Source organism: Cricetulus griseus, chromosome 9 (assembly GCF_003668045.3).
Source record: "Cricetulus griseus strain 17A/GY chromosome 9, alternate assembly CriGri-PICRH-1.0, whole genome shotgun sequence".
Classification (NCBI taxonomy): domain Eukaryota; kingdom Metazoa; phylum Chordata; class Mammalia; order Rodentia; family Cricetidae; genus Cricetulus; species Cricetulus griseus.
The window spans coordinates 8,045,991-8,056,257 of record NC_048602.1 but is presented as its reverse complement, the minus strand read 5'-3'; the positions used below and the strand labels follow the sequence as shown (position 1 = coordinate 8,056,257).

At 52.2% G+C, this 10,267-nt stretch overlaps 1 protein-coding gene across 1 annotated transcript; it reads right to left on the bottom strand.

Annotated features, from left to right (window-relative positions):
• On the bottom strand, nucleotides 1-9,498 carry Psmc4 (proteasome 26S subunit, ATPase 4). Its single transcript, XM_027430482.2, has 11 exons — nucleotides 9,343-9,498; nucleotides 8,421-8,519; nucleotides 8,129-8,315; nucleotides 6,338-6,484; nucleotides 6,144-6,253; nucleotides 5,954-6,047; nucleotides 1,055-1,222; nucleotides 897-973; nucleotides 586-754; nucleotides 382-437; nucleotides 1-215 (listed from the first exon to the last, which is right to left on the bottom strand). The coding sequence occupies exons 1-11, from the start codon at nucleotides 9,448-9,450 to the stop codon at nucleotides 102-104; spliced, it is 1,329 nt and encodes a 442-aa protein (XP_027286283.1). The 5' UTR covers nucleotides 9,451-9,498; the 3' UTR covers nucleotides 1-101.
• Nucleotides 9,499-10,267: the final 769 nt, after the last annotated feature.

Here is a 10,267-nt window from a genome sequence, read left to right as displayed (position 1 = left end):
TTAAATAGATCCAATCACGTCCATTTATTGACTAAACCAATCATGGGCAAAGACAAAACTAGCTTTTGGGACAGGTGCCTGGGGAAGTGTGGGGGAGGGGGTCACTTGTAAAACTCATGTTCCTGCTCATCTTTCTTGATCACGGTCTTGTAGGCTTTCTCGAAGTCCTTGGCCAGGACAATGTAGCGGTTCTCACGGACAGCCAACATTCCACTCTAGGAAGGGATGGGAGTAAAAATGGCACTGAGTACCACCCAGGCCCCATGACAGCGAAAGCAGAGAGACATAGGGGCAAAAAACCCAGGGAGGCCCGAGGAGGAGGACAGTCTGCAGAGAGTAACACTGGAGAAGGGTGCTCAGATCACAGAGAATCTCACTCACCTCCTGACAGATGGAGTTGATGTCAGCCCCTGAAATCTTATCTGGCCGGGCCACATCTGCAGCAGCCGAGTTAAAGAAGCCTTTCCTCACATGATAGGGTCAGCTCTTGGAAATGGATGCTGTCCTGGACACCCCCGGCCCCCCATCCCCGGATCAATCTTCACTTTCTGCCCGGCCCCTCTCCCTCTCCCTTCTGAAGGATACAGTCTTCCAGGTCTACCTCCTCAGAGAGGTTCATCTTGCTGGTGATGGTAGAGAAAATCAGCCTCTTCTGGCGACGGTCAGGGAGTGGGAATTCAATCTTGCGGTCCAGGCGTCCTGGCCGCAGTAGAGCTGGATCCAAGGTGTCTGCTCTGTTTGTGGCCATGATTACCTGGCACAGGGAGGGACCAGCTCAGACTTCTGCCATCCCTTCATTCTCTCTTCCTGAGATGAAATCTGGCCCTCGTGAGCCAGCCGCCATCTTTTCCCAGTCCCTACACCATACCGCCCCTTGCCAGTCCTGAACTCCAAACCTTCACGTTGACGTTTTGGTCAAATCCATCCATTTGGTTCAGCAGCTCCAGCAGGATCCTCTGAACCTCCCTGTCGGCTGAGAGGAAGAACCAGGTCAGTCCAGGACACGTCCTTTGGCAAGCCCGCACAAGACCCAGGCCCTCTGGGCACTGCTCACCTCCCGTCTGGGCATCAAATCTCTTGGTGGCAATGGCATCAATTTCATCTATGAAGATGATGGCAGGTGCATTCTCCTTGGCCAGGCGGAACACGTCCCGGACCATTCGGGGGCCCTCGCCCAGGTACTTCTGTACAAACTCTGAGCCCACCACACGGATAAACGCAGCTGAGGGCAGAATGACAAGGGTTAGAATGGGGACCATCCTCCTTTGGGGTCCCTTGTGCTTTAATTGACCCTGGGAATTCCCGAAGCTGTTCTTTTCTTGAACAGCTTACCCAACTACCCCTACTAAGGCACGGGATTGGGTCCCTACATCCAGCCAGTCACTGTTTCTGCCTTACAGTGATGGAGAAGCCCCAATCATAAACCCTGTACATACATGTCATTTTGGGGACTTTTAGAAACAATCAGAATATTAAGAATATTAAGTACAAAACAAAAACTAAAAGCCCAAATTTGTTCAGTTAACAAAACAGAAACATCCAAAGAATAAGAAATTAGGGGGCTGGAGAGATGGCCCAGTGGTTAAGAGCACTGGCTGCTCTTCCATAGGACCCGAGTTCAATTCCCAGCAACCACAACATGGTGACTCACAACCATCTGTAATGAGATCTGGCACCCTCTTCTAGCATGCTGGCATAATGCAGGCAGAACATTGTATACATAATAAATAAACTTAAAAAAAAAAGAAATTAGATTATGTGGCCAAGAGTGCTAAGTTCATGTTTGCTCTATGAATCATACCTGTCTGTTTTGAGAAAGGATTTTGATGCACAGTCCAGCCTTACCTGGAATTAGTAAATTCTCCTATTGCAAGCTCTGCAGTGTTGTGAAATATTTGTTTAATGATGCAAAGATGTGTTGCATTCTTTTATGTTGCATTTGTTTAACCCTGTAAAGCTGTGTCACTTTGCCTGTCTAAAACACCTGATAGATCTAATAAAGAGCTGAATGGCCAATAGCTAGGGAGGGGAGAGAAACATGAGGAGCTGCCAGGCAAAGAGGATAAATAGGAGAAATCTAGGCTTGGGAGAAGAGGGGACGCCATGGGTCAGCCACCCAGGCAGCCACGGAGTAAGAAGGAAAGAAAGACATATAGAATAAAGAAATGTAAAAAGCCCAGAGGCAAAACATAGTTAAAGAGAAATGGGATAAGTTAGAAAAGCTGGCTAGAAACAAGCTAAGGCTGGGCATTCATAAGTGAAAATAAGTCTCTGTTTTTACTGGGAACTGGGTGACAGGTCCCCAAAGAGTAAAAAAGAGCCAATTACACTGTAGTGTTGGGATCATACATGATTGCCCAGCTCTGAGCCACTTTTTCACATCCCTGGAAGAATCAGAGGCCCTAAGTTCCTCTTCTCATATGACTGACAGCTGGCAGCAAGACTGAATCGGGTTTGTTCCGGTTTGTTCTGGGCCTCCCTCTGGACTTGTTCACTACTAAGTGGATGGTTGAACGCTGTGTGGAACAAACTCCTGGACTCTCCTTCCCAACACCAGAGCGGAGAGACTCAATCCATACACAGAGGCCAAGCAGGAACTGAGCAGGGCTGCAGACTGGTGGCCTGACCCTACCTCAGGCCTGGACTTCACAGTTGGCTGAAGGTATAAAGAGGTACCCTTGTTCCAGCATCACCTTGGGGCTCACCACGTACCTTAACCTCAGGGCTGCTGACTTTGTCCTAAACACACCCCTCACCCACAGAAACCCCATCTCTGGAGTTGCCGAGTATGACTCCCTCACCTCAGCCCCCAGTCCTGTCAATCTTTAGGCTGCTGAGCCTTAGATCCCTTCCTTAGTCGTTCACTCACGCTCAGCAGTTAGTCACCATCGAGGCAAGTCTTGTCTCCAGCAGGACTTTCCTTCTCCACAGGAGACAAGCCAGGGACCTGCCCATTGCTCCACCCCTCCAGATTCAATCACAACAGAAGGCCCCTCAACATTTGTCTGCTCTTGGCCAAGGTCGCCTGTCTGGATTGAAACTTGGGTATACCAAGGACACTAGTGGGCTGCTGGGAAACTAAAAAGATGTCTGTTCACCAGTTCCTGCCTTTTGTAACTGCTCTGTGACACTGCAAGGGACATGAAGTAACTACCATGGAGGGATTTGGGTGAGGGGTACACTGGAACTTTCTAAAATCCCTTTCTCTAAAAGCCTTCTGATTTTATTATCCCAGCCATCCTCTTGGCAAAGCATGAGGAACTCTGTCATTTGACTTGCTTACACACCCCCGTGTCTCACTGAGCTCCAGGCATCAGTGGAGTATCGAGAGCCTGCGGTTTGGGGTCAGAGGTCTCAGCATCAAATCCCAGCACCACAGCCGACAGCTGGTGACCCTGAGTAAGTTATAAACCTGTGTTCTTATGTGAGGCATTTCTTTTTCTACAGGGCTTTGCCAGTCAGGATTACAGGCAAGGCCTACTTCAGGTCCCAAAGCACTCCTATTACAGGGTATAGGGTGTGTGTGGTGTGTGTGTGTGTGTGTGTGTGTGTGTGTGTGTGTGTGTGTGTGTGTGTGTGTGTCATTGCTATTGCCACACAAACAAATGCCCACCCAAGGGCCAGCTGTCACGGAGGAAGACCAGACAAGAGGACAGATGGCACCAACACAAATTCTCACCAACCTGCCCTGGATCTTTAACACAGCTCACAACTACCTTGCAGTCTCCCTCAGAACGGCTTGCCTTTCCACACAGGAGGAGTCCTCATCCTCCACTGTCCTTAAGCAACTCCCCTAGCTGCCTTTCTGCTGTCAGGAGACTCACTAAGCCCACCACAGAGAGCAGCGAGCCCCATGTGACTGCTCCAATCCCTGTCTGCCTTGCCAGGATTGCAAGATCCCTTCCCTCACTCTCTCCCCTCCGCAAACCTTACCCCCGCCCCCCCATCTCTCCAGGGCTCTCTTCCCACCCATCACCTCTCCTCATGCTTGTATCACGTTTCAAGCTAACTAGCTCCTTCCCAAGGCCATTATAATACAGTAAAAGCTTTCTATCTTTTTTCTTTTTGAGACAGTCTCTTTATGCAGTCCCTGACGTCCTGTTCTGTCCACCTGCCTCTGCCCCCAGGGCTGGGATGAAAGGTCACCAGAGCCTAGCTATTTACCCACTTATAAGGTAGTCTTGCCAACAGCCACCTTTCCAGCTGTCTCCCCCCTCCATCTGCCCTTGAGGACACGGATCCCAGGAATGGGCGCTTGCTTGCTGCAGTATCTCAGGAACTAGAGCTGCCTGGCACAAACAAGGCAGATTCAGCATATACCCAGCCAGTTTCTGAAAGGTATACACAACTTCCCGGGAAGAGCAGAGCATTACAGACATCTAGCCAGCACTGTGATTTTTATTTACCACTGCTATGACTGTTTTTTATTTCACCTTTCAAAACCCCGGCTTATACCACAGAAATGACTAAAGAGGACATACACCAAGAAATCCAAATCTCCACTCACAGCCCACAGTGCGCTGTGTTTTACATGTCTGGCTCAATGTTCCCTGGTCATGACATCTCAGTGTCCCATAGCGAATCCACTTTCCCCTACCCCAGTTAGTTCTTCTATCCTGTGAAAGTCAACAATAACTTCAGGGTGGCCCAGGCCAGGCACTGAGACCTGCCCTTGAATTACCTCTTGCCAACTACACCTAATTCATCAGCAAATCTCACCACAGCCACCCCTCACTATCCATCCCTAAGCACACAGCATGAGGCTAATGGGGGTCCCTAAACCAAGACTTCTGCTTGGCTGTCAGACTTCTCTTAGACTAAAAACATTTCAGTCTATTTATAATCAGGCACCTCACGATCTCTTCAGCCTCACCTTGTGTGCTGCCAAACACAGCCCCTACTCAGCCAGCCCCACGCAGCAGGAAAACACCCAAAGCATGAATTTGCTCTAGTGGCATCTACAGTCTGCCCATGATGTCTCTAAGTAAGTTTCTTTCCACTTTGCACACTACCCGATCTCTGCCTGACACATTCCTCCCCCACCCCGATTCCTCGGGGAACCCCTTCCTGAGAGGCCCATGCGGCAAGGACAGCACACCCAGGACACCCTCAAGTCCACCCTGCTTCCTCAGAGTGCCCCGTGGACTGTCCTCTCCCCATCTTCTCGCTAACCACTGTCCATTCGGCTTCAACCCAGTTTAGAACCAGAGTCCGCACTCACCACAAGGAATACACTGCAATACCTCACTGACCCTTCCTGACCACCCTATCCATTAGGATAGAGCTTTTATTTGCTTGGATTTGTTTGTTGTTGTTTGTTTGTTTTTTTCGAGACATGGTTTCTCTGTGTAGCTTTGGAGCCTATCCTGGCACTCGCTCTGGAGACCAGGCTGGCCTCAAACTCACAGAGATCCACCTGCCTCTGCCTCCCGAGTGCTGGGATTAAAGGTGTGCACCACCAACGCCCAGCTTGTTGTTTTTGGAAAGGGTCTCACTGGGTTGCCCAGGATAGTCTCAAATTCTTATCTTACTGCTATAGTCCTGAGTTAGGATTATGGGTATTTGCCAGCATGTCCAGATAGTCTTTATTTATTTGACCTTATTGAGACAGGGTCTCACTATTTCCCATTGGTCAGCCGGGACTCCCTATATAGACCAGGCTGGCCTTGAACGCACAGCAGCCCACCTGCTCTTACTGCCTGGGTGCTGAGATTTAAGGTGTGGCTTCACACCTAGCTCCCTGGTTTCTGATTTTGAGGAAAGCAAGGCACAATGAGAAGAAACCACGTGCTCGGGACCGCGCACATCCCGTAGGACACCCACCACCTGCCCCCAGAGCCCGTATTTACAGACAGATACTATGCGATGCCGATGCCATTTCCCATGGAACCCGAGGAAGCCAGGCGAGGAGTCCAGGCACAGGAGGGCACTGGGGAGGCGACGGGAGGCTCACCTGTCGTATGGTGTGCCACAGCCTTTGCCAGCATTGTCTTCCCACAGCCAGGTGGGCCATACATGAGGACGCCCCGGGGAGGATCGATGCCAATCTGAGAGAGGTGGGGAAAAAAAAGGTGAGCCAAGGAATCCCGTCCTCAGACCCAGCGCCAGCGAGGCCTCCCGGGGCCCCCCCTCCAGCACCCCACCTGCTTGTAGAGCTCGAAGTGTGTGAGTGGGAGCTCCACCGCCTCCCGCACTTCCTGCTTCTGGATGTCCATGCCTCCGATATCCGCGTACATCACATCTGGCTTCTGGTCTGCTGGGAGAGTAGAGCTGCTGCTTCCAGTTTGGCCCACAGGGTCCCCTTGGGACTCCCAGGACCCTAGGCGCCCCCCCTCACCTGAGGTGAGCATCATGATGCTGCTGTCGGCCTCGGGAGGCAGCACGTCCACCAGCGCGTTGCTGTGTTTGTGCAGGGCCACCGAGGCATTGGGCTTGAGCAGTTCCCGGTCAATGGTACTTAGGATGCGCACGTAATAGTTAGAACCTTTGGAAAGGGCATGGGAAGGAAACGGAGAAAACAAAAAGAGCCAGAGATGTGACATTGTTCCTTCCCCATTTCCCTTTATCTCAGAGGTGACACTTTTTTTTTTTTTGGTTTTTCGAGACAGGGTTTCTCTGTAGCTTTGGAGCCTATCCTGGCACTCGCTGTGGAGACCAGGCTGGTCTCGAACTCACAGAGATCTGCCTGCCTCTGCCTCCCGTGTGCTGGGATTAAAGGCGTGAGCCACCCCCATGATCCTTATCTGTCTACAGCCCCGATTCTCTTTTGAGGTCTATCTCTGGTGTCCCACGTGCTGTCTTTGAGTGTCCCTGGGTATCTTCCAATGTGTCTCAACATAATGCTGGTATTTTTCTTTAAACTGTGCTATTCTTCCTGGATCGGTCTCAAGGATACCCATCATCCTTGAGTTCCCAGCCAGAGGACTAAGCCTCACACTGGCCCCGTCTCTCTACCCTCTCAGGGCCCTCACTGACTGTGACTTTCTACCTCCCCTCCCAAATCTATTCAACCCATGCTGCTTCTGCTCTCACCCCTGCCCTCATTTGGACCTATATTCCACGGCTCTGCGGGAATTCCTGGTTACCAGCCTCCATCCCTCTTCTCCCGACACTTACACTAACTAATAGCACACAGCAAGACCTGACTACGAAGCTAGACCTCTCCCACCACAGCCCTGACTTCCCTCATGGTCCACCCCCCCATCACACCATGTTAGGGAGCCCTGTCTAAAGTCTCACATTCAAAGGCACAGGCTTCATCCTGGACATCACACAGCACTGTCCCTTTACTTCCTCACAGGCCATCTGTCCAATCACAAGTGGTCATACGTCTTTATCTAGAACCTTTATAAGCACGTGGCTCAGTCCAGAGCAGCAGGGGACAGACTCAGGCCAGTGTAAGTGTTCATTAACAGCAGTTACTGTATGCTGAGTCCTCAACAGAGCCCAAAGTCTTTAACATGCTCCTGGTGCCTCCAAACTACAGCTAACCCAGCAGTGATCATGAAATTAACTCAGTGAGGCCTACGTGTGTTTAAATCAAACAGACTACAACAGAAACACTGGAGGCATACCACATGCAGGGTAAGTAACTATGGTTGGATTTTCTTTCTTTTTTTTTGGAAATGGTTTTTTTTTTTTTTGTTTTTTTTCCCCGAGACAGGGTTTCTCTGTGTAGCTTTGGAGCCTATCCTGGCACTCGCTCTGGAGACCAGGCTGGCCTCCAACTCACAGAGATCCGCCTGCCTCTGCCTCCCGAGTGCTAGGAATAAAAGCATGCACCACCTACACCCGGTTGAAACGGGGTCTCTCTATGTAGTCCTGGAACAGACTATGATCAGGCTGGTCTTGAACTCACAGAGATCCTCCTGCCCCTGCCTCCTCAGGGCTGAGATTAAAGGTGTGCACCATACCTGGGTAGTGAAACTTTTATCTATATGCACACATGGACTGAGAGAAAGAGACAGTCAAGAAGTAAAATACATATCTATTTTTGGATTAGTCAACCCCCTGGCTGTGACATCCTTCTGTCCTGCTGTTCTTAGTACACGACCTGGCCTATGGAAGAATCAGGTGTTGGACAGACGGAAGATCCAGTGAGGTGCCCTTAACCTACCCAACCACTCACCTGTGGTAGAGCCCACAATGGCTGTGTTTTGATCCACAGCCTCCAAAAACTGACCAATGACCAATGGAATGCTCTGGATTCGCTTCACTTCCTCCTGTGCATGGAGGAATTCTTTCTTCAGATTCTTCTGCTCATCTTTGATATACTCCTCCTGGACCTCCAGGAACTCCAGCTCTTGCTGCAGTTTCTGTAAGCACAGAGCAAAGGGTTGTCTATAGGCCATGCTGTACCAGAGAGGAAGGTGGGGGCAGTAAGTGACCCTATGCAGGATCCAGGTTAGGGTTGAGCATACCTTGTAGCGGCTGTACAGGTCCTCCAGGTCCTCAGGTTCAGGCCCCAGAAAGGACAGGCCGGTCTGGGGCCGAGACACAGACAGTGCTGGGATCTCATCCTGTAGACGGGGAAAAAAAAGAAAACCCGGTGCTGGAAGCAGAGAATCATCTCATGAAATCAACTAGAGCTTCCTTCCCATTTCACCACCAAGTCTCTCTGCCTCTAGTACCTGACACACTTGAATTTCTCTAAACGAATACGCGAACTGCTCAACCCCCTATAATGAAAGTGTCTCGCACCAGGCCCCTTAAACTCTTTCTGTCAACATCTCCTCCCATCTGCTACCATGATGCCCCTAACTAGGATGCAAGCGTTACCACAACTCCACCCCAGATGCCCCAGCATCCCGGTCCCCTCCAGAGGTTCTAAAAGCCACATGGTTTTTAAGATCAGAGTGCATTCAGAGTCTCATTACCCAGTCTCCCCCCCTACCCATCCCCCAAAGCTTTCATGTCAGACTCCAAACTCACATAAGGCCGCTCAGCCAAAGCCACAAATAATATTAAACATAACGCCTCCCCGTCCAAGCCCCAGCCCCAGCCAGTCACTGCCACCCGGGCCACAGGGTCCCATTACATCATCCTCCCCCTGGTCCAAGCCCCAACCCGAAAAGCCACTAAGAGCAGCTACCCAGGCCTCTTAGTCGCCGGGTCTCGACGACTCTTTAAGTCTGAGGCCACTTTCCACCCCGCCACCCTGCCCCGGGCTCTGCTTCTGGAGCTCCGCCGCCCTCCTGCCAACGCAGCCAGGCCTCGGGAGCGCTCAAAGCTCTACCCCGCGGCCTCCGGAGCCGCCCGGCCCCCGAGCTGGGGTCCCGGAAGTCACTCCCGCGCCGCCACGCAGGTCTAGCTCGCGCCAGGAAACCCAGATTCTCACCGCACCTGAACCTTCTCCACCAAAATGCCTATCTCCTCCATAGTGACCAAGCCGGCCTCCGTGCAGCCCGGCCAGTCACGGCTTCCGCTGACGACAGCGGAAGTCCCTCGCATAGAGCATCCTGGGAAACGTAGTTTTAAGGTGGGACCGAGGGGCGGTCCGGCCGGGCGGGGTGACGGGGAGGGCGGGGAAAGGCTGAGCCGTCCCAAGGTGCGCTCCCGGGCTTGGCGCTGCTGCCCGCGGGCGAGCGCGCGGGTGGGGTGCCGCTCTCAATGCGAGCCGTCTCGCTCCCGGGGCGAGCCGCCGTGGGAATTTTCTCCGGGAGGTGGCGCGGCCGCTTGGCTCCGGAAAGAAAGTCCGCGGATCGTCAGATGGAGACCCGAGGCGACGGAGAAGCCCGAGCTCGCTCGGTTCTGCCGAAGACTCGCTTTGCACGAACGGCCCCTGGCTGCCTGCCGCAGGGAAGCGAAGGCCAACAGAACGGCGTGGAGCCGATCAGATCGCGCCGAGGCCGGGGAAACTGAGGCAGCCGCGGGTGCAGAGCGAGGCCAGGTCCTGACGAGTGTTTCCCTTCTTCTCTTTTCTCCGTCTTCTTTCTCCATGGGGGTGGTGGGCTCAGTTGCACGGCTCGCTGCCCGTGTATCCGCTAATGGATCAAGTGTACTTAGCACTAGCCGCAGCTAGTGTATGTTGGAGTGTGAGTTCATGCACGTGGACGCAGTATGTGTGTGTGTGTGTGTGTGTGTGTGTGTGTGTTGGAGTGTGAGTTCGTGCACGTGGATGCAGTACACGCGGAGGTCAGAAGAGGGCGCAGGAGGTACAGGCTGAGCGAGCTGACCCTCCAGCCTCCTGTTGAATTACTGCTATCGTCACTGTTACTCCTCTCCCTGGTGTTGGTAATGGAGCTCAGAGCATTTGCTATGCTAAGCA

Excerpts from the sequence above, each read along its gene's own strand:
- Psmc4 (XM_027430482.2), bottom strand. The coding sequence starts at position 9,450 with ATGCGAGGGACTTCCGCTGTCGTCAGCGGAAGCCGTGACTGGCCGGGC. Across the intron at positions 8,520-9,342 it reads TTTTGGTGGAGAAGGTTCAG|GATGAGATCCCAGCACTGTC; the intron begins GTGCGGTGAGAA and ends CCCCGTCTACAG. Across the intron at positions 974-1,054 it reads ATTTGATGCCCAGACGGGAG|CCGACAGGGAGGTTCAGAGG; the intron begins GTGAGCAGTGCC and ends TCTTCCTCTCAG.